We start from the raw sequence: 22215 nt of genomic DNA on the forward strand, positions 1-22215 counted from the left end.
GTGAAGAGAGGTGGAAGTGGTGGTTGTGGAGGGGTGAGGATGTGAAGAGAGGTGGAAGTGGTGGTTATGGGGGGTGAGGATGTGAAGAGAGGTGGAAGTGGTGGTTATGGGGGGGTGAGGATGTGAAGAGAGGTGGAAGTGGTGGTTATGGGGGGTGGGGATGTGAAGAGAGGTGGAAGTGGTGGTTGTGGAGGGGTGAGGATGTGAAGAGAGGTGGAAGTGGTGGTTGTGGAGGGGTAAGGATGTGAAGAGAGGTGGAAGTGGTGGTTATGGGGGGTGAGGATGTGAAGAGAGGTGGAAGTGGTGGTTATGGGGGGTGAGGATGTGAAGAGAGGTGGAAGTGGTGGTTATGGGAGGTGAGGATGTGAAGAGAGATGGAAATGGTGGCTGTGGAGGGGTGAGGATGTGAAGAGAGGTGGAAGTGGTGGCTGTGGAGGGTTGGGGGGTGTGAGGGGTTCGTGGACGGTTGGGGCGGTCTGTATCAAACAAACAGAAGCTATCTACCTTGCAAGTCAGCTTTCATCAATGAAACTTGATCAAGTCAGCGAAACAATAAGGAAAGGAAAAGGCAAAATATACCAGATGTTAGTAAAGCACTGAAATGTTGTCAGAGATTGTATTAACAGAGAGAAACAGATAGAGACAGGAGAAGACGGAGAGATGACAGAGAGACAAAGTAACAAACAAGTCAAGTAAGTCCTGTAGGAGGAAGCAGAAAGGAGAGAATGTGCTGAATGATTTAGCGAAACACTTTCGTCAAGAAATAGCCTTGAATGATTCAGAAATATAAAAGAGAGGAGAATAAAAGCAAGAGAATGTCTGGTCATTACAAGTGTATACTTTTTAATGGTTCTTTGAGGTGAAGGAAGTGTACTTTTAGTAGACGTACAATCACATGTTCAGTAATGTATATTGCTATGGGTAATGTATTATTGCTATGGGTAATATATTATTGCTATGGGTAATGTATTATTGCTATGGGTAATATATTATTGCTATGGGTAATATATTATTGCTATGTGATTGGATTGCTGTATATAGAAGTATCATGTATTTAGAATGTATATGTAAAGTGTGATATGTAAACTGTATGTATATGTAACAAAAAAGCTGTAAAAACAAAAACATATATGTGTGTGCTCCGAAGAGAGATAGGGGCGGGGGAAGTTTAATATTAAAATAAAATACAAACTATAATAATACAAAAACTGTAAATCACATTCTGTCCTTTCTTGTTTTATTTCTTTGCTTACCTATTGTTCACCTAACACCTTTTTTGCACTATTGGTTAGAGCCTGTAAGTAAGCATTTCACTGTAAGTTTGTATATATACACCTGTTGTATTCGGCGCACGTGACAAATACACTTTGATTTGATTTAGTCACTCAGTCACTCAGACCTACAAAGAGTTGTTCCACTATGTGTCTATTCCTATTGTGTATCTTCCTTTGGAAGCTTGAATAACTGTATTATCCTGTACTCTGCCGCAGACAAGTATAACTGTTGGGTCTAATCCAGAATGCTGATTGGTTAAAACCGCATTCCAGCCGGTGTCTAATCCACAAGTCACCAACGGCTAAATCTATAATGTTAAAATGCCTATTTACTCTGTTCCATCTGACTGTGCAATCCACTGTCTCATCAGCCCAGCCAGGCAATTTATAAACTTGATCTCCACTATAAAAAGCATCTAGACATTTTCTCACATTTCTTTTAGACAAGCATTTCATTTACAACAGCGGGAGATTTGTATAAACCGTGCTGTTTGTCTCTCCAACATTTCCAACATTGTTTCAATATTCTAATTCGATTTCCAGATGTCCCATAGTAATGAATGTGTCGGGAGTCAGGATGAGTGACAGGAAGGCAGCATTTCTCCGCCAGTTGAAATCATGAATCAGCATAATTTTTATGGATATATGCAAAGAACTAGCATTAGAAAACAGGTCAAACAGAACGAAGTGCAGCTAGTTTGCTGTCTTTATAGCTTCAGTTTGAAGTGAGTGTGTTAGCTGTGTTGTTGGCTAGCTCCTCTGAACAAGTGTCCTGATGAGAGAACACATTTTCTACGCCAGGCAAAATTGCGCATCCTTAGCTCATTGCTATGGATGTATCCAAATAAATGTCACAAGAAAACAGATTAAACAAATGCAGCTACTTTGCTGTTATTCTGGCTGCACTGTTTGACGTGACTGTAAGTTAGTTAGCTGTAATTGGTTAGCTAGCAAGCAAGGGATAAGAACGTTGCCAGCCAGTATGGCAATGGAACATTTAGAACGAATGACTAGCTCGCGTCCATAGACAAAGAACAAAAAGACTGAACAACTGGGTCGCGTCTCTGGCAACCGAACCAATAGAACGAACGACCAGCCGGCTTGGGAGATTTGTGTCGGGACTATATCTTGCGGAAGGATGAAATAGTATGAATAAATTAATCAACATAACGTTTTGAATGAAAATATGTAAGTCATTGTTTGAAAATGTTGTAACCCGGTTTGCCAACAACACCCGTTTCAATATAACCACCAAACACCGGCTTCTCTTGTATTATCACTTAAGTATTATCCTGTACTCTGCTGCAGAATATTATAACTGTATTATCCTGTAATCTGCTGCAGAATATTAAAACTGTATTATCCTGTAATCTGCTGCAGAATATTAAAACTGTATTATCCTGTAATCTGCTGCAGAATATTATGACTGTATTATTCTGTAATCTGCTGCATAATATTATAACTGTATTATCCTGTACTCAGCTGCAGAATATTATAACTGTATTATATTGTAATCTGCTGCAGAATATTATAACTGTATTATCCTGTATAACTGTATTATCCTGTATTATTCTGTACTCTGCTGCAGAATATTATAACTGTATTATCTTTGTCACGTCCTGACCAGTAAAAGGGGTTATTTGTCATTGTAGTTTGGTCAGTGCATGGCAGGGGGTGTTTGTTTCGGTGTTTAGGATCTATGTTATCTATTTCTATGTTTATATCTAGTTTTCTATTTCTATGTTGGGGTTTTGGCAATGACCTCCAATTAGAGGCAGCTGGTTGTCGTTGTCTCTAATTGGAGGCCATATTTAGTTGTGTTTGTTTCACTTGTGTTTTGTGGGTGGTTCTTTTCTGTATAGCCTGGGAGCCTTATGGAACTGTTTTCGTTGTTTGTTTATTTTGTTTAAGTGTTTTCTTTATATAAATTAAGAAGATGAGCACTTTACCTGCTGTGCCTTGGTCAAATCCTTACGACGCCTATGACAATCCTGTACTCTGCTACAGAATATTATAACTGTATTATCCTGTACTCTGCTGCAGAATATTATAACTGTATTATTCTGTACTCTGCTGCAGAATATTAAAACTGTATTATCCTGTAATCTGCTGCAGAATATTATGACTGTATTATTCTGTAATCTGCTGCATAATATTATAACTGTATTATCCTGTACTCAGCTGCAGAATATTATAACTGTATTATATTGTAATCTGCTGCAGAATATTATAAGTGTATTATCCTGTATAACTGTATTATCCTGTATTATTCTGTACTCTGCTGCAGAATATTATAACTGTATTATCTTTGTCACGTCCTGACCAGTAAAAGGGGTTATTTGTCATTGTAGTTTGGTCAGTGCATGGCAGGGGGTGTTTGATTCGGTGTTTAGGATCTATGTTATCTATTTCTATGTTTATATCTAGTTTTCTATTTCTATGTTGGGGTTTTGGCAATGACCTCCAATTAGAGGCAGCTGGTTGTCGTTGTCTCTAATTGGAGGCCATATTTAGTTGTGTTTGTTTCACTTGTGTTTTGTGGGTGGTTCTTTTCTGTATAGCCTGGGAGCCTTATGGAACTGTTTTCGTTGTTTGTTTATTTTGTTTAAGTGTTTTCTTTATATAAATTAAGAAGATGAGCACTTTACCTGCTGTGCCTTGGTCAAATCCTTACGACGCCTATGACAATCCTGTACTCTGCTACAGAATATTATAACTGTATTATCCTGTACTCTGCTGCAGAATATTATAACTGTATTATTCTGTACTCTGCTGCAGAATATTAAAACTGTATTATCCTGTAATCTGCTGCAGAATATTATGACTGTATTATTCTGTAATCTGCTGCATAATATTATAACTGTATTATCCTGTACTCAGCTGCAGAATATTATAACTGTATTATATTGTAATCTGCTGCAGAATATTATAACTGTATTATCCTGTATAACTGTATTATCCTGTATTATTCTGTACTCTGCTGCAGAATATTATAACTGTATTATCTTTGTCACGTCCTGACCAGTAAAAGGGGTTATTTGTCATTGTAGTTTGGTCAGTGCATGGCAGGGGGTGTTTGTTTCGGTGTTTAGGATCTATGTTATCTATTTCTATGTTTATATCTAGTTTTCTATTTCTATGTTGGGGTTTTGGCAATGACCTCCAATTAGAGAAAGCTGGTTGTCGTTGTCTCTAATTGGAGGCCATATTTAGTTGTGTTTGTTTCACTTGTGTTTTGTGGGTGGTTCTTTTCTGTATAGCCTGGGAGCCTTATGGAACTGTTTTCGTTGTTTGTTTATTTTGTTTAAGTGTTTTCTTTATATAAATTAAGAAGATGAGCACTTTACCTGCTGTGCCTTGGTCAAATCCTTACGACGCCTATGACAATCCTGTACTCTGCTACAGAATATTATAACTGTATTATCCTGTACTCTGCTGCAGAATATTATAACTGTATTATTCTGTACTCTGCTGCAGAATATTATAACTGTATTATCTTGTAATCTGCTGCAGAATATTTTAACTGTATTATCCTGTAATCTGCTGTAGAATATTATAACTGTATTATCCAGTACTCTGCTGCAGAATATTATAACTGTATTATCCTGTAATCTGCTGCAGAATATTATAACTATTATCCTGTACTCTGCTGCAGAATATTATAACTGTATTATCCTGTAATCTGCTGCAGAATATTATAACTGTATTATCCTGTACTCTGCTGGAGAATATTATAACTGTATTATCCTGTAATCTGCTGCAGAATATTATAATTGTATTATCCTGTACTCTGCTGCAGACTATTATAACTGTATTATCCTGTAATCTGCTGCAGAATATTATAACTGTATTATCCTGTAATCTGCTGCAGAATATTATAACTGTATTATCCTGTAATCTGCTGTAGAATATTATAACTGTATTATCCTGTAATCTGCTACAGAATATTATAACTGTATTATCCTGTAATCTGCTGCAGAATATTATAATTGTATTATCCTGTACTCTGCTACAGAATATTATAACTGTATTTTCCTTTATTATTATTATCTGCTGCAGTTCTGTGGAACAGTTTACTAAGCTACCTGGGTACTACCCGGGTACAAAAAAGAATGATGACGTTAAAACAGGGAGAAAAAAAATCTGTGTCATAGCATTGTCCTCACATACATAGAAAAATAGAAGAGGGAAAGAGTGGAGGAGGATGATATTTTGAAATGTGAAATGAAAACCGAAGTGAGAAGGACGTTGACAAATACATCAAATATTGATTTTGGAAGTGTTGCAAACACAATGCTAACGCTGTGTCCCAAATGGCACCCTATTCCCTATATAGTGTAATACATTTTACCAGAGCCTTATGGGGCCTGATCATAAGTAGTGTACTATACAGGGGTTAGGGAGTTATTTGGAATGCAGGCGAAGGTCAAATTATATTCATTTATGCAACAAAATTCTCATCCATAATTCAAGAGGATTGCTTCTGGCAAACACTCAGACTAAGCATGCAAGGAACACTGTGTGTGTGTGTGTGTGTGTGTGTGTGTGTGTGTGTGTGTGTGTGTGTGTGTGTGTGTGTGTGTGTGTGTGTGTGTGTGGAGCAGGGCAGAGCAGTGCAGTAGAATGGGATAACACTATCAATACAAATGTTGTTAGTGACAGTAATCTGATTACCCTGTAGCCAAAAGAATCCGAACTGACGAGGGTAGAGGACTGGCAGATTTTGAAGTATTCAGCCTACCAACATACTTGATGGATATTAACATGGTAAATGACGTGCCAAAGTGTGTTGGTATTGTGGTGGGTCAGTGTACATGACCGTGTTTGTGTCTCTGTGTGTGTGTGTGTGTGTGGGGGGGGGGGGGGGGGGGGGGGGGCTGAGCAGACACCTGGACTGTGGACAAACAGGGAAAAGTGTTCACACTTTCACAGGCTGGAGGATTTAGAAGTTATTGTCTACGTTTCCTCAATTTGTAACCAGCAAAGAAGCCCTGCAGAAGTCATCTTAGAGGAGAGATCACCGATGTCAAATCAAACTGGAAAAAACCCTCAAGTTGTTTGTCTGTATATTAAAACCATGTGTGGTCCAGGGCACAGAAAATAAACATGTCTGAGAGGAAAACATTCACAATGTCACAGTAACAACAACTCCGATTTGATCACAAACTTTGATTTGACAATGATTTGATTTGGCTATTATCAAATCACTTAATGTTATCACTTAATTTCTACCCGGAACAGAAAGAAGAGGATGGCCCACCCTAGTGTGTGTGTGTGTGTGTGTGTGTGTGTGTGTGTGTGTGTGTGTGTTTACCTTCGCAGCCTCTCTCTATCTGGCCAACACATGCAAGGGCGTCCGACATCAGGTCCGGGAGGCGTCCGTTCAGGTCCACTGATGCTAGGCAACCCTGGAAGCCCTCCTTGGCGTGCACCAGCTTGGGAAGCTCCTTGTATGTCTCTTTGGCCACGCCACCAATATACAGGTCACCTGTGAAGGACAGGGTAGGAAAAAGATGAAGGATAGTGGCCTGTCAAGGAACCCAATCTCCAAGCAAGCAGCGGATAGGCAACAGTGGTGCTCTCTCATTGAAGCCTTGTATTTTTCAGAGGAATGAAGAGGATTAAGTAAGTACATATGAGGGGGCATACGAATGGACAGAAATGGTTAATATATCACTGATGAGGTGATAACTAGTGTCTATAATACAACCAGCATTACTTCTACTATTCAGAATGATAAAAGGTAAAGAACAGAAATATTGATGCGTTGCTGTTCAATAAAACACAGTAGACTAGTTTGGAATCACTGACCCCTGGTGGACAATAATGGCTACTGATATAAACTGTATACACTGTACAGGCACAGTGCTATGTTTCTAGTCTAGAACTGAGAATATGCCTTAAAGTATGCATCTGTTCCCGGATAAAAAAAAAAATTAAAATAAATTTAAAAAAAAAAATATATATATATATATATATATATATATATATATATATTAGACTTGATCTGCTATTGGAGAATCATTTCAAAACAATACTTTATTTTTTGTTTTTTTTAAGACGTTAATAAAACGCTTGAATTTGCTTGAATTTCATTTTTTGTAGTTCTCTGCTGTTTTTACTCATTTTTACTCATTTTAAATCTTCAAAATGTTGCTTTCTCATTTCAGGGCCCTTTTGACACTGCCAACACATTTTTTAAATAGTGAGTTATGTGGCATAGATCACATTTCAACTTCAAAGAGTAGAAATGTGTTAAGACAAAATCATAACCATGAAATAAAAAAACATTTACAGAAAGAAATAGAACCCTTGTAATGAAACTGAAATTTAACCATTTTGAATGATTGGACAGGAATTTAGCCTGTAAAAATGATTGTTGAGAATTTTCTTCCAGTTTGAGAGCCACATAAAATAAAATGAACAGGGAGGGAAGGACAGAGTGAATAGGGAAAATTAACAGAACAGAGAATAATAGTGGGCATGGGTTGTGCCACTATATATAGTGATGGGCCTTGTGATACAGTAATTCCATTGATAGGATACTTCACAGTTCAATGTAACATTGATTTTCCTCTCCTCTGATCTTCTTTGAAAGACATCCACTAGCCCTGTCAAACAGCAGACAAGTAACAGTCAACTGGCTCCTCTGAGACACTGTACCCCAACGCAATAACAATAGCACCACCCTCTGTCAGAGTATAAAGTATGTTTAGAACATACACCCCCAGCCCCAGGCAGCCTACCCTTCAGGTCCAGGTTCTTGGCTCCCATGGTGGTCTGGGTGGTGATCTTGGTGTCGATCTTGACGGTGTGGAGGTTGTTAGTGTCTCGGGAGATCAGGACGTTGTGCCAGTGGTTATCATTCAGGGGCTTGTTGGAGTTGCCCTTGATCAGGTGAGCTCCGTTCCCCAGGTCTGATACATAGTGCAGGTAGCTAGAAAAAGACATTCACATGAATAATGATGCAGACACACACTCGCGCACGCCTGCGCACACACGCCTGCGCACACACAACCCGCCTAAGCCTTCAATATGAATGACTAACCTACAGTATGTCTTGACAACCTACCCCTTGACCAGCTCAACCACGATGAAGTCGTTTCCGTCCCCACTGTTGAACAGTATGAGTCCATCTGACGAGGTGGTCTTGAACTGGAAGAACAGGTGCATAGAGTAGTAGGCCTGCAGGGTGGTCAGGGCCAAATAGCTCGACCGTGACTTGAACGTGACCGGGTCAGCAATGATGTTCTTGAAGCCGATCATGGCGTTGAGCTCGCAGTAGTCAATGTCACCATTCTTACACAGGTCTGTAGGAAAAATAGAATAGACACTTTATATTTTTTGTCTCACACACACCTCTGGGGTTAAGAGCATGACATTAGTAGTATTAATGATCCGTCACAAGCAAACCTCCAGTAGCCAGTTCAGTCCCACTTTTTCCAACACCCAGCCCAGGACTTGGACCGTTGACCTTCCAGTTACTGGTCCACCTCCCTAACCTCTGGGCTACCTACCTATATAGGCCATGCCGTTGAAGGAGAGGCTCTGGAGGTGGCCTATGAAGTTGGAAGGCACCATGGACATGAATCGTTTCTCCGTCACGATACCCGTCTCAATGTTGTGAAACTCCAACTGGGTGTGGTCACCTGCCATTTGACCTTTTGATTGACAGAAGGGAGGGTGAGAGGGGGGGAGACATGGGTGGAGGGAGGTCATTCATGTCTCCAGCAGGACACAAGCCACTCTCACCTCCTAAAGGTCTGGAGCCACACTTGTCCACTTGTAGAAAGGTACGTGGAACACAATGGGTTTATACACACAGGGCCGGCTTCCCAACACAGATTAAGACTAATCCTGTACTACAAAGCATGCTCAATGGAGAATATTCATTGAAATATCTTTCTAGTCCAAGACTAGTTTTAATCTTTGTCTGGGAAACTATCCCCAAAATGACCGATTGTATATCAGACATTATGGACTAGATCCAACTTTGTCTGATCTAGTCCATAGTCAAACTGTGTGTCTTACCTATAAGGGGCCCAAGGACTGTCCTGAAAAGTATCACACTCATATAAAACATAGACATTGAATTAGAGAGAGGGAGGTTGTACCTTCTACAGGTTGAAGATCATCTACGGTGAGTTTCAAACTCTTTCCCCTCCTGAACACACGCACCGTGTGCCACTCGTTATCATTCAGGTTCTGACCAGCAAATATGGTCTCTGGACCCTTGCCTGTAGGACAGCCCAAACACTGGTTAACAAACACACACCTCGAGACGGGGAGAAGAGACACCAGAGTTAGTGCAGTGACAGGGTGTGTTTGGGAGGAGGGGGTGGGGGGGTAAAGAGAGAGAGAGAGAGAGGACGGAGTAAAATAATACTTATAAAACAGAACATATTTAATGACCCACACAACATCACCTCAGGTTATTTCTCACATCATTAGGTGTAACTACACCTCATCTACCTACATGTTGCTTATAGAAATATAATCGCAGAAATCACAGAACACTGTTTTGAATTGGATACCCATTTTAGTCATTGTTTTTCTATGAGTGTGCTATTAATAACAATGTCACTAGGTGGCAGTAAAGCTCCACCCCAATGCTGGCATGGCTTGGCAATACATAAGGGTAAGACAGAGAAACTAACTCCATCTTGATTAGTTAACGGTAAACGGCATTTCAAACCTTATTCTGCTGTGTCTGACCTCAATAAAATGAATTGTAAATAATGATGTTGAGGAAAAAATATTGTGATCACGAAAAACACCTCACTCAATCAGATGAATTGTAAATAATGATGTTGGGAAACAACAAAAAAATCAGAACCATGAAGTAAACATTATTCAAGGTGTTAGTTTGAGCCCTGTAACTGTGAGGCAGGGAGGGAAGTGTCTTGTCAAAGCATAGAAGCTAGGTCCCGGACAGTCCACTGCCAGGAGGAAATAAGGACTGTGATTTTTTGAAGAGGGATTTACTGATGTCATAGCTGCCTAATGGCTAACTGTGAAAAAAAATGAAAACCGCCCAATGGTGTTACCAGAAAGAACCTTCCAGGGGATTCTCTAAAGAGGGACATCTAACTGAGTACATGACGTAAAAGTGATGTGTTAAAACAACTGGTGTTGCCAGCAAGCCTACCAGATGTTTGGCATCCCATTCAATGCCTAAGGCTGATATGTTTACAACATAGTGACCAACTCACTGTATAACTTTTTTAGTAATAATATATTTTTTTAAACTAACACTTGTGTCTTGTCTTTTCCAACTAGCACTGACTTTGCTGATAGTTACTTTATTGAGGAGAAAAGTACTTACTATGACTGTGATATGTGGTTGTCCCACCGAGCTATCTTAAGATGAATGTACTAACTGTAAGTCGCTCTGGATTGTGTCTGCTAAATGACTAAAATGTAAATGTATATAATGCTCATTTTTAAATATTGAGAGCTTCTGGTGAGTAGGACCTCCAATGTAGTTATATAGGGAAAATACTATTGAAGCTTGTTGTTTTATATTTAAATATGTAGTTTGTGTGAAGACACTGCATTGCATTCCCACTTCATGAATTATGAATTAAAAACCATTAAGGAGGGGAAACCGTTCCCGTAGTAGAATATGTCCTACTGAGGGCTGAGGAGAACAACGCCTTATCTCCACTAACACATCACCAGGAACCCAGTGAGGACACTGGACTAAGTCTTATGGCAAGTCAGGACATGTTACCAGATAATGGATGTGAAGAGAAAGGAAAATGTCTTTGTGACTATGTCTCATTTCCTTCATTTGAGAGTTTCAGAGTATATACACTGAATGTATTTGATGTACACTAAATATATACACACACGAACACACACACATATACACACACACTCACACACACACACACACACACACACACACACACACACACACACACACACACACACACACACACACACACACACACACACACACACACACACACACACACACACACACACACACACACACACACACACACACACACACACACAATCAACATGTTCAAAGTCAGAGCTGGAATCACAGTCAGTGTATTTTAAATGATCTCCTTCCATCTGGCACAATATGAATCTCTCCTCTCCTCACCAGAAGACAATAAGATTGAATCAATCAGAAGACAATAAGCTTGTACAGGATCAGAATCAGAGGCTGGAGTAGATCCAGTTGGAACACCGATCATTCAGTTTTCTCATAAAGCCACACTGTTTCAGATTCAGAAAACATTTTAGTGTCCCAACATTGGGCAAATTGATGGTATGAGATATCTTATATGACCTTCGACCAAAGACTTTTACAGTGTGTCAACACACAAGGAACATCTATCCTCCTGAATCGTCTCCCCCCTCTTTTTCCTCTCCTCTTCCAATTCTCTTGGCCACAAGGACAGAGGAATGGAAGGCAAAGCTCAATCCATCCTTTCAAGTGCCCGAACTCCATCCCTCCATCCCATTATTTCATATATCGCTCCCTCTCCCCCTCTCCCTCACTCCTAATCCCATTCTCCAGGAGCCTGGTTTCTATCCTCCCCGGCCCTGGTGGGGTGTTTAGTGCTTACAAAGCAAAACGGTGCCTCTGAGATTGAGTATAATATCCTAGTGCTCCGGCTGCCTGTGATTTGCATACACATTGAGGCGTTCAGGCTTTGAAGATTGCAGAGAAAGAGGAAAGGAAATAAATCGCTGTAAAAGGGTTGACTGGGATGAACCTGGTCCCCATTAGGGTTGTGCTGAATGACGGGAACCGGTAACCAAGATTTACTGGGATTTACCGCCCAAAACCTCTCCCTTTTCCTGGGATAAATAACTGCGAGAAACCAGTAAATTATAATACATTATTTATATGAACAGAATGAACAGCATGGTGTAAAATGGAACTGTTAAATTATATGCAATGTCTAAATCTGGCTTCTCTACGGCCTCTGCATGATGAACCAACGCTCAGGGTGGGGACAGACAGCCCATCTCAGTATGGAGCACAGTTCACAATGCATGTAGACCCATCATCTCATCATGGTACGTTTTTTTCTTGTGACAGGTAGGCCTACACTTGCTGCGGCATAGCCTTTGATACAGTAATATAAAGACCAAATATGTATCTAATTTACCCAACTCCTTCTGGCTTTCGGGAGTCACCTTATTTTTTTATTGTAAAGATTCATTTATTTTTTATTGCAGCTGTACAGTGTTAAAACAGCCTACCACTTTGATATCATTGCTTTAAATCGTTGTTCGCAGTCTTTCTCTCTCTGCATAAACTCCCATTCAAATTGCATCCAAAATAGATAACCCTGTTCTAGATTGATATATAGCCCTATGTATAGATGTCCTAGCCTACCTCTTTCAGGTAATACATTCAATGCTGTATTAGCCTTATATTTAGCTAATTGATGATGGGTTATGCATAATAAGCTTCTAACTTGTAGCCTCTGTCTCTTGTGCAATACCCACACACCTGTGCTCCGCTGGCCTCCCCTTAAAAAAGGCTCCTTAGCTCTTGGAGTCCCATGCAGGAAAAGCTAGACTAGAATAGCTTGCTGGACATAATTTTATTTGCATTTCTTATACCAGTAGACTATTCGAAGAGGGACGCAAGCTCTTTTTTGTTGAATGTTAAATACAGCAGCCAATAGAACTCACGGGTAGTTTGAAAGAAGGGTGAGCTCACGATGGTGGTAGGCTATAGCAGTTATTTATTCAGACCCATAACCATTAAATCTTCATGAAGAGAGGAGAAAGCCTTCTGCATCTAATTGTAGTCCTATATTATTCAAGGATGTCATTAGAACGATGAAAGTAAGGACAACGAAACTGTTGAAAGGTGGAAGGAATGAAGCAACAATAGAGGAAGAAGAGTTAGTAATAACATCAGGGGAAATATTATGAAAGGTAGGCTATGCAGTATATGAGTCAGCTTACTAGTTATACAAAGAGGTCCTATTGTATTTCAAAAATAAAATAAAATGTTCTATCCTATACCGGTAACTTTGTAGGCAGCATGTGCTGCACCAGAATCGCAAGTTCTCATCTGCTTTATCATGGTTTGAACGATATGCGTAATTCCTGTCAATATAATACAGTTAAGTACAGTGGAGGCTGCTGAGGGGAGAACTGCTCATAATAATTGCTGGAATGGAGTATAATGGATGGAATGGGGGTGAATGGAATGGTATCAAACCAATGAAAACCATGTTAATCCAATCCAGCCATTATTATGAGCTGTTCTACCCTCAGCAGCCTCCACTGATATAGTACAATACAGTACAGTAATACAGTTCACAATCAAAAAGATTAGCCTACTGGACCTAGTTTAATTTATTTACCCAAGAGAGCATATAGCTATCTACATCTATGGGCTTTTCTGTTTTTCTGTCGTGGGTAATGTGTAGTAGCTTGTATCATGTATTTGGATAACGACACAATCATTTGGGCTTTATTGGGCATGGGCTCATTGAATTGTGTTAATGTAGTGCTCATTAAATGTATTTAATATATGACTCATCAGGCTCAGATAGCATCAGGTGGAATGTTCATGCTGATCAAAGCTCTAACCAAATCCAGACATATTTATATGATTTATAACGCTTTTGAATAACACTTCCAGTTTTGGTGGGAAACACCAGGTTACCTGGGAGAAAAGTGATTTATTCTCGGGATGGAAAATGTTTTAAATACCGGGACAGTATTCTACCCTAGTGTGTGTGTGTGAATGTGTGTATGTGTGTGTGTGTGTGTGTGTGTGTGTGTCTGTGTGTGTGTGTGTGTGTTTCTGTTTGTGTGTGTGTGTGTGTGTTTGTGTGTGTGTGTGTGTGTGTGTGTCTGTTTGTGTGTGTGTTTCTGTTTGTGTGTGTGTGTGTGTGTGTTTGTGTGTTTGTGTGTGTGTGTATGTCTGTGTGTGTGTGTGTGGGTCTGAAAGCGAATGGTGGTGCACGTGTGCTATCCAAAGTAAAGTGTAACGGAAATTAAGAGAGACCTGGAGGTCATATGGGTCACATCTCCATGGAAAGAAACCAGACTGCATCTAATTTCCTCTCCACACACACACACACACACACACACGCACGCACGCACGCACACACACACGCACACACACACGCACACACACACACACACACACCACCTAGTTAACAGCATTAGTCAGCTTCTGCTAAGTTACTGGTGATTACATCATCCTACAGATACCAAGTTGTAACAAATCAATACTACAACAACTAAACACGAACCAAACAAAAAAAGCCAATCCGTCTGTGTGTGTGTGTGTGTATTTTTAGCTTGTCGTCAGTCAGCGCATGTTAACAGTGTTTAAGTTGAAGTGGCAGCGGTTTCTTCGGGCAGAGCTGAGGATGCCCGAGGGAAGGGAGCCGAAGACCCCTAATTGACAGTGATGTGTTTTTTGAGTCTGTGCTGTGTGTGTTTTTTCTTTGAGTCTGTTCTGAACATGTCATTCTTCCACAAAGCTGAACCAGGATGCCGAAAACTGACAACACTAATTAACGCAATAAATAATTAAGTGGTTTAAAAAATAATAAGGAGTGAAAAAATAATGACCTGGGAAAAAATGGAAAAACAATCCTTGGAAGTGGAACGGTTACTCTATCCAAGTAGAAGATGGTAAGTATATGAGAGTTTTAAAGTTTTAAAGCTGCATTGGTGTTTGGTGCTTTTCTTTTCAGGAATGTAAATTAAACATTTTCCACAGACCCAATTAGGCTAGGTCTGAGTCGACGCAAGGAGCCTCTTTCTCTCCTTCACTTTTTTCTTTATTTTATTCTTGAGTATGAATATCTATTTCCATTTGTGCATTTCCCAAACGTTGGCATCACACAGTCATGTCTCACATCATTTCTGAAGTCAACGTGCCAGTCAACAGTGGTAGTGCCAAACGAGCTTCGGTGACTCTTGCTATTCAGGTGGAGATCATTTGATCTAAGTGCCTCAGGCTGCGTTTACACAGGCAGCACAATTATGATATTTTGCCAAATGATTGGTCAAATAATTGATCTGATTGTTGAAAAGACAAATAATTGGGCAAAAGATCAGAATTGGACTGCCTGTGTAAACACAGACTTAGAGTTTTAAATCAAAGTATGTTTACTTATAAAGCAGCAAACAGTCTTTTATCACATAACCATACAACGCTTCTGTTGTAGCTACACAAAACAAACACTGTGAAATATGTGTGCATCAATGAGAGAGAGAGAGAGAGAGAGAGAGAGAGAGAGAGAGAGAGAGAGAGAGAGAGAGAGAGAGAAAGAGAACAAGAACTTTAAAGTGGCAATCAGCAGCTGAAACAATAACAAAACCAACTCCGCCCCTGTTTTGGTAAAAAGCCGAGCGATGGGGCTGGCGAAATGTAACCACTCTCACATTCATAGACTCATGGACACAGCTATGGATGCAAAGACTGACCATCCACGTTTGTAGATTATAGTTTTAACCATGTTTTGTTAACAAACATTGGAGTAAAACAAGTTCATACTTTGGGTTCTGATGGGGTACGACAATTGAACTAAGCTCATGAGGCATTTATAAGTTATATTTTTCAAGAATCAATGGATACATATCATTCATTTATAAGACCAAAAATGGATGTAATAACTGCTGATTGCCGCTTTAAATGCGTCAAAAAATTATTTACTAAAGAATATATCTCCACTACCCAATTCATTTTCTGCTTATGTGTATGTATGTAAACATGTTTCTTACATTAGCTACCTACACAGAGACATGGCACTAGATCCTAGTGCTGTATTTGAAATAAAGACAATCTATGTACAGATTTGTTTAGTGATGGGAATGTATTGGTATGTACAAGAATACATATGTGTGGAAGGCCCTACAGGTGTGTTTGATGTCCAATGTTTGCAGAGATTTTACTGTAGTTGTGATTCCACGAATTAGCATTGTGCTTAAGGACGGAAAGTGTATGGAATGTTGCCATGTTTACCATTAATTTGCATACACAATGTACACAATGGATGCAGAATTCTTAGTTGCATTAAATGCTATTTAGCATAGAGATAGGTATTGAAAATCACCATTGGAATTGACGGGTAATGCTATAGAATAGCCTAACTGTTGTTGCAAACCATTTATAATGTGAATTATTTTTGATGCCCCTATACACAAACCTTCCTATGACACCAGCCTCCAGATATAAATGTAGCCTATCGTATATTGCATCCATTCGTGTGACTCAACCGTACCCCCAGCCAGACTAAGAGGACTGGATGCAGAATGGATGAAGACAATCTGGATGGAGGAGACAGAGCTTACTATGTCATGTTGCTGGGAGTGTGTTTCTCCATAACAGTGGAGGAGAGTCAGTGTGATGGAAGTGAAGGTAAACCCTAGAGATATAGTGTGTATGCAGCATGCAGTACGGAACACAGGAAAGGACGGCTCATCTTTTCTGACTCTTGAGGACTCTTCTTCCATCATTAATTCATCAATGTCCCTGAATTATAAATACAAGGACAAGGACAAGTTTCCTCCTAAAATATTGCAATGTAGCCTCTGTAGCTCCACACTCATATACCCCCCTTAACTCTCTCTTTCTCTGTCCCTCCCTCCCTCTTTCCTAGCAGTCCTATTCTCTCCATCACTATCTCTTTCCCTACCCTATCCATTTCTCAATCCCTCCCTCCCTCTCACCTCGCTCCCTTCCGCTACATCCCTTATTCCTTCCTTCCCTCCGTCCCTCCCTCCTTCCCTCCTGGCAGTCCTACTCTCTCCATCCCTTTCTCTCTGCTCTGTAAGGCAGGTTAATGAGAATAATAAAATCACACTCCGTATTTCCTCTTTGCTTTGAAAAGCCTCATTAATTTACCAGGCGCCAAGATAGACTGAGGGAAGAAAGAAAGAAAAGAAGAGAATGATGAACAGAGAGAAAGGTGAAAATAAAATACAAGAGAATGACGAACAGAGAGAAAGGTGAAAATAAAATACAAGAGAATGACGAACAGAGAGAAAGGTGAAAATAAAATACAAGAGAATGACGAACAGAGAGAAAGGTGAAAATAAAATACAAGAGAATGACGAACAGAGAGAAAGGTGAAAATAAAATACAAGAGAATGACGAACAGAGAGAAAGGTGAAAATAAAATACAAGAGAATGACGAACAGAGAGAAAGGTGAAAATAAAATACAAGAAGAGAATGACGAACGGAGAGGAAGGTGAAAAAATAAAAATAAATTGAAAACAAGGGAACGGGGAAAATCATCCGTGGCTAAAATACCTCTGTTTCCAAGCATGCGTTTTATATCAGTCTGTTTGAATTTAGGAGCGTCATCAAGGCTGGTAATTAGAGACAACAGAGTGTGAAAAATCACTGTTGACTGCCATGTTGGGGGCTCCTCATTAATTCCAACCCCTCCCTCCCTCTCCTTCCTCTATCCCTCCATGCATTCTCTGCCTTCTCCCTCCCTCTCCTTCCTCTATCCCTCCATGCATCCTCTGCCTTCTCCCTCCCTCTCCTTCCTCTATCCCTCCATGCATCCTCTGCCTTCTCCCTCCCTCTCCTTCCTCTATCCCTCCATGCATCCTCTGCCTTCTCCCTCCCTCTCCTTCTCTATCCCTCCATGCATCCTCTGCCTTCTCCCTCCCTCTCCTTCCTCTATCCCTCCATGCATCCTCTGCCTTCTCCCTCCCTCTCCTTCCTCTATCCCTCCATGCATCCTCTGCCTTCTCCCTCCCTCTCCTTCCTCTATCCCTCCATGCATCCTCTGCCTTCTCCCTCCCTCTCCTTCCTCTATCCCTCCATGCATCCTCTGCCTTCTCCCTCCCTCTCCTTCCTCTATCCCTCCATGCATCCTCTGCCTTCTCCCTCCCTCGCCTTCCTCTATCCCTCCATGCATCCTCTGCCTTCTCCCTCCCTCTCCTTCCTCTATCCCTCCATGCATCCTCTGCCTTCTCCCTCCCTCTCCTTCCTCTATCCCTCCATGCATCCTCTGCCTTCTCCCTCCCTCTCCTTCCTCTATCCCTCCATGCATCCTCTGCCTTCTCCCTCCCTCTCCTTCCTCTATCCCTCCATGCATCCTCTGCCTTCTCCCTCCCTCTCCTTCCTCTATCCCTCCATGCATCCTCTACCTTCTCCCTCCCTCTCCTTCCTCTATCCCTCCATGCATCCTCTGCCTTCTCCCTCCCTCGCCTTCCTCTATCCCTCCATGCATCCTCTGCCTTCTCCCTCCCTCGCCTTCCTCTATCCCTCCATGCATAATCAGCCTTCTCCCTCCCCTTCTCAAGCAGTCAGTATTCTGTAGGACAGCAGATGCAGATTCACACTGCCTGACTGAGGCCCAGAACATACTATAATGCACAGTCCATTATCTCCCATGAAATGGTCTGTATGCTATGCACTGGTCTGTACTGGTCTATATCATACATAATATGTATATCCAAGGTATAGGAAATTGATTGGAATCATAATGGCAATGTGATTTCTTTTAAATAGTGATTTCTCACCATTAGCTGTTGGGGAAAAAAAGAAGAAATATTGCACATCTTTGTCAAACTGGTCTGAAATCATAATGTAAAACATATGACATCTATATAGCTTGTACCTAAATAGTCTACTTTCTGGCACACACATTTAGATCACATACATTCAGGTCACACTTTAAACAAACAACAAAATGTAAGGCTTAATAAAACCTTCATAAACCCTTTTTAAGTTAAATTAAGGTTAAATAAAATAAAAAATAAGGCCTATATAGGTGTGGTTTGTTTAAAGAGGGATCGACATTTATGAATAAACAACGTTGTGAATACAGATAAAAGAGTAACAGTAAAATAGTATTAACAAAGGAGGTAGAGTATTAAATATGAGCAGTCTTTACTTACTGGTAGTACAGTTAATCTTGATACAGTCTAGATGGGGGAGAACAGATGAGATGTCAAATCCTTCACTGTGACAGCTGCAGACAATATTAAAACATCCCACCCCTCTGGGGACGACACACGGACCCAGGGACCACACCATGATGCTCTCGACCATGGCCCTCTCCTCCTCCACACCTGGCTCAGGTAAAAGTTGCTGGGGTGTGGCAGGAAGAGCATGGGAACTACTACTTTACAGTGCCAATCAAATGAGTTAGTTATATAGTTGTTTATGTCAGTAAGGGCCTTTCACAGTGCTATATTTTTTAGGTTGTTGTAGTGTGTGTGCTGAACCGGAAGGCCTTGACTGACCAACCTATATCACTCAATCAAAGTTTGAATATTTAGTGTTAATGATTTCTAGATTAAAAATGTATTGCTACAGAAAAGTAACAAAACATTATTAACCTTTTAATTAAACATTTCCTGGTAAAAGTCCCAAATAAAATGGTCTCCTTGACAGAGGAGGTGGTTATATTTTTACCTATGAGATCTGCAACAAGAGAGCATCGGAACATGGTCATGGTCGAGTTGGGCCACTTGGTAGCGATGATGGGTAGTCTAACATCTTAGACGTAGGATAGGGCATTCAAAGACACCATGCCTCAATTTGACCACTGTCCAGTAGCCTTTTTTAACCAATTCAAAGGATTCATACTGAATGTCAGGCATGATGCCATTGGTGACAGGCTTTTCTCACAGAACACCTTCCCCACTGCTAGAAACCTATTACTTGTAATGAGTTCAAATCTGACCAACTACTACTACTACTACTACTACTACTACTACTACTACTACTACAACAACTACTACTACAACTACTACTACTACTACTATTATTATTATTATTATGATTATATGGACCTATAACAACTACTACTACTACTATTATTATTATGATTATATGGACCTATAACAACTACTACTACTACTATTATTATTATTATGATTATATGGACCTATAACAACTACTACTACTACTACTACTACTACTACTACTATTATTATGATTATATGGACCTATAACAACTACTACTACTACTACTACTACTACTACTACTATTATTATTATTATTATTATTATATGGACCTATAACAACTACTACTACTACTACTACTACTACTACTATTATTATTATTATTATTATTATTATTATTATATGGACCTATAACAACAACTACTACTACTACTACTACTACTACTACTATTATTATTATTATTATATGGACTTATAACCAACTACTACTACTACTACTACTACTACTACTACTACTACTACTACTACTACTACTACTACTACTACTACTACTATTATTATTATTATTATTATTATATGCACCTACAACAACTACTACTACTACTACTACTACTATTATTATTATTATTATTATTATTATATGGACCTACAACAACTACTACTACTACTACTACTACTACTACTACTACTATGAATATTATGTGGACCTACAACTACTACTACTACTACTACTACTACTACTACTACTACTACTATGAATATTATGTGGACCTACAACTACTACTACTACTACTACTACTAGCACTACTATGTGGACCTACAACTAATACTTGTACTACCTACTACTACTAGTATACTAATACTGCTACTATTTCTAAACAACTACATATTGTTGCTGCTATCCAGCCTCTCTCTTTCTCTCTCTCTCTGACTATATACAGTGAGTCAGTGTTGTGCTGTGAGAAGAGAGAGCTGACCGGATCCAGACCCAGACATTCTACCCATGTGGCCCTGCCAGTCGTGTGTCGTCAACCACAGCAGAAAAGTGGTCGCAAACAGCCAAAGACCAACGCCAGCCAGCCCGCACAGGAAATGCTCTGCTTTTCAAAGAAAGGGGAAAGTGAGGGAGGAGAGGGGAGAGAAAGAAGACAGAGGGAGAAGGGAGACCTAGCGATCTAAGGGCAAGTGAAACCAAGCGAAGAAAGTATTCAAATCTGTCCAAAAGAAATCAAAAAAGAAAATGTAAACAAAAACATCTTGGCTGTCATCATCAGATCAGATTTCAGAAGACATCTATGGTAACCGAGGCAATGTGGGTTGTCAGCCCCGTAACCGTGGTGATGTGGGTTGTCAGCCCCGTGTCAGTGTGAGGCGCTGTCGCCCTGGGTGTCACGGCAACAGGCTTCCCTGTGGTCGACAGACAGACAGAAAGTTCTGCCAATCCCATGCCCTCTCCTTTGCATGCACCGCTAAATGCCTCTGTTTAGAAAGCCCATTTCTGTTTAACTGGCGGAAAGGAGAAATAGATGGCTATCATTTCCCACAGCCATGCCCGGTTTGGGAGATATCTAACATTTCCAGAGGCGGATTCTCTCCGTTGCTCCATGAGGAGAGCAAATAGACACACACACACGCACACGCACACACACACTATCTATAGCACGCTGAGAACTGGGCGTGCAGACAAAAGGCAAAGAGTATTATACAACAATAAATATTAATATCAGAATTTATATCTCTCGATTGTTTGTTTTTGCACTTTCATCACTCTATGAGCTACGCTCAGCCTCACATAAACGGCCGACTAGAGCCTTGTCCTAGGCAGGTAGCCCAGCTTGTGAAGAGCGTTGGGCCAGTAACCAAATTGTCACTGGTTCGTATCCCCAAGCTGACTAGGGTGAAAATACTGCCGATGTGCCCTTGAGCAATGCACTTAACCGTTATTGCTCATGCAAGTCGCTCTGGATAAGATTGTCTGCTAAATGACTAAAATGTAAATGAGCTCTGGGGAAGGCTCGGTCGGTCAACAGTCTGACCTTGTTCTCTTTTATTAACTATTTTTATGACCCTGTCTTTTTTACCGATTGTTGTGCACTTTTTATTTGTATTCATCTACTTATTGTCTATTGATTTGCTTTGCTACTTCACATTTATTTTTCACTGATGAGGAAGAGCTGCAAGTCAGCGTTTAGACCTGCTGTGGTACTGTCCACATGACAAATACACTTTGATTTGATTTGTCAGTGGTGTTTATAAGACGACTGAGACAGTAGAGGGA

At 40.3% G+C, this 22215-nt stretch overlaps 1 protein-coding gene across 20 annotated transcripts in view; it reads right to left on the reverse strand.

Annotated features, from left to right (window-relative positions):
* The window catches only part of LOC115201553 (neurexin-1a), a 539338-nt gene that overhangs the window by 273496 nt on the left and 243627 nt on the right, over window positions 1-22215 (reverse strand). For 16 of the 20 annotated variants that reach the window (XM_029765293.1, XM_029765279.1, XM_029765275.1 and 13 more), the window contains 6 exons: window positions 19144-19170; window positions 9389-9511; window positions 8792-8935; window positions 8347-8584; window positions 8021-8211; window positions 6589-6762 (listed from right to left, as the gene is read on the reverse strand). In XM_029765293.1, the coding sequence (XP_029621153.1) occupies window positions 6589-6762; window positions 8021-8211; window positions 8347-8584; window positions 8792-8935; window positions 9389-9511; window positions 19144-19170 (897 nt within the window). The remainder of the gene's footprint in view (window positions 1-6588; window positions 6763-8020; window positions 8212-8346; window positions 8585-8791; window positions 8936-9388; window positions 9512-19143; window positions 19171-22215) is intronic. The other 4 variants (XM_029765285.1, XM_029765287.1, XM_029765286.1 and 1 more) reach the window with 1 other exon arrangement.

Source organism: Salmo trutta, chromosome 10 (genome assembly GCF_901001165.1).
Source record: "Salmo trutta chromosome 10, fSalTru1.1, whole genome shotgun sequence".
Classification (NCBI taxonomy): Eukaryota; Metazoa; Chordata; class Actinopteri; order Salmoniformes; family Salmonidae; genus Salmo; species Salmo trutta.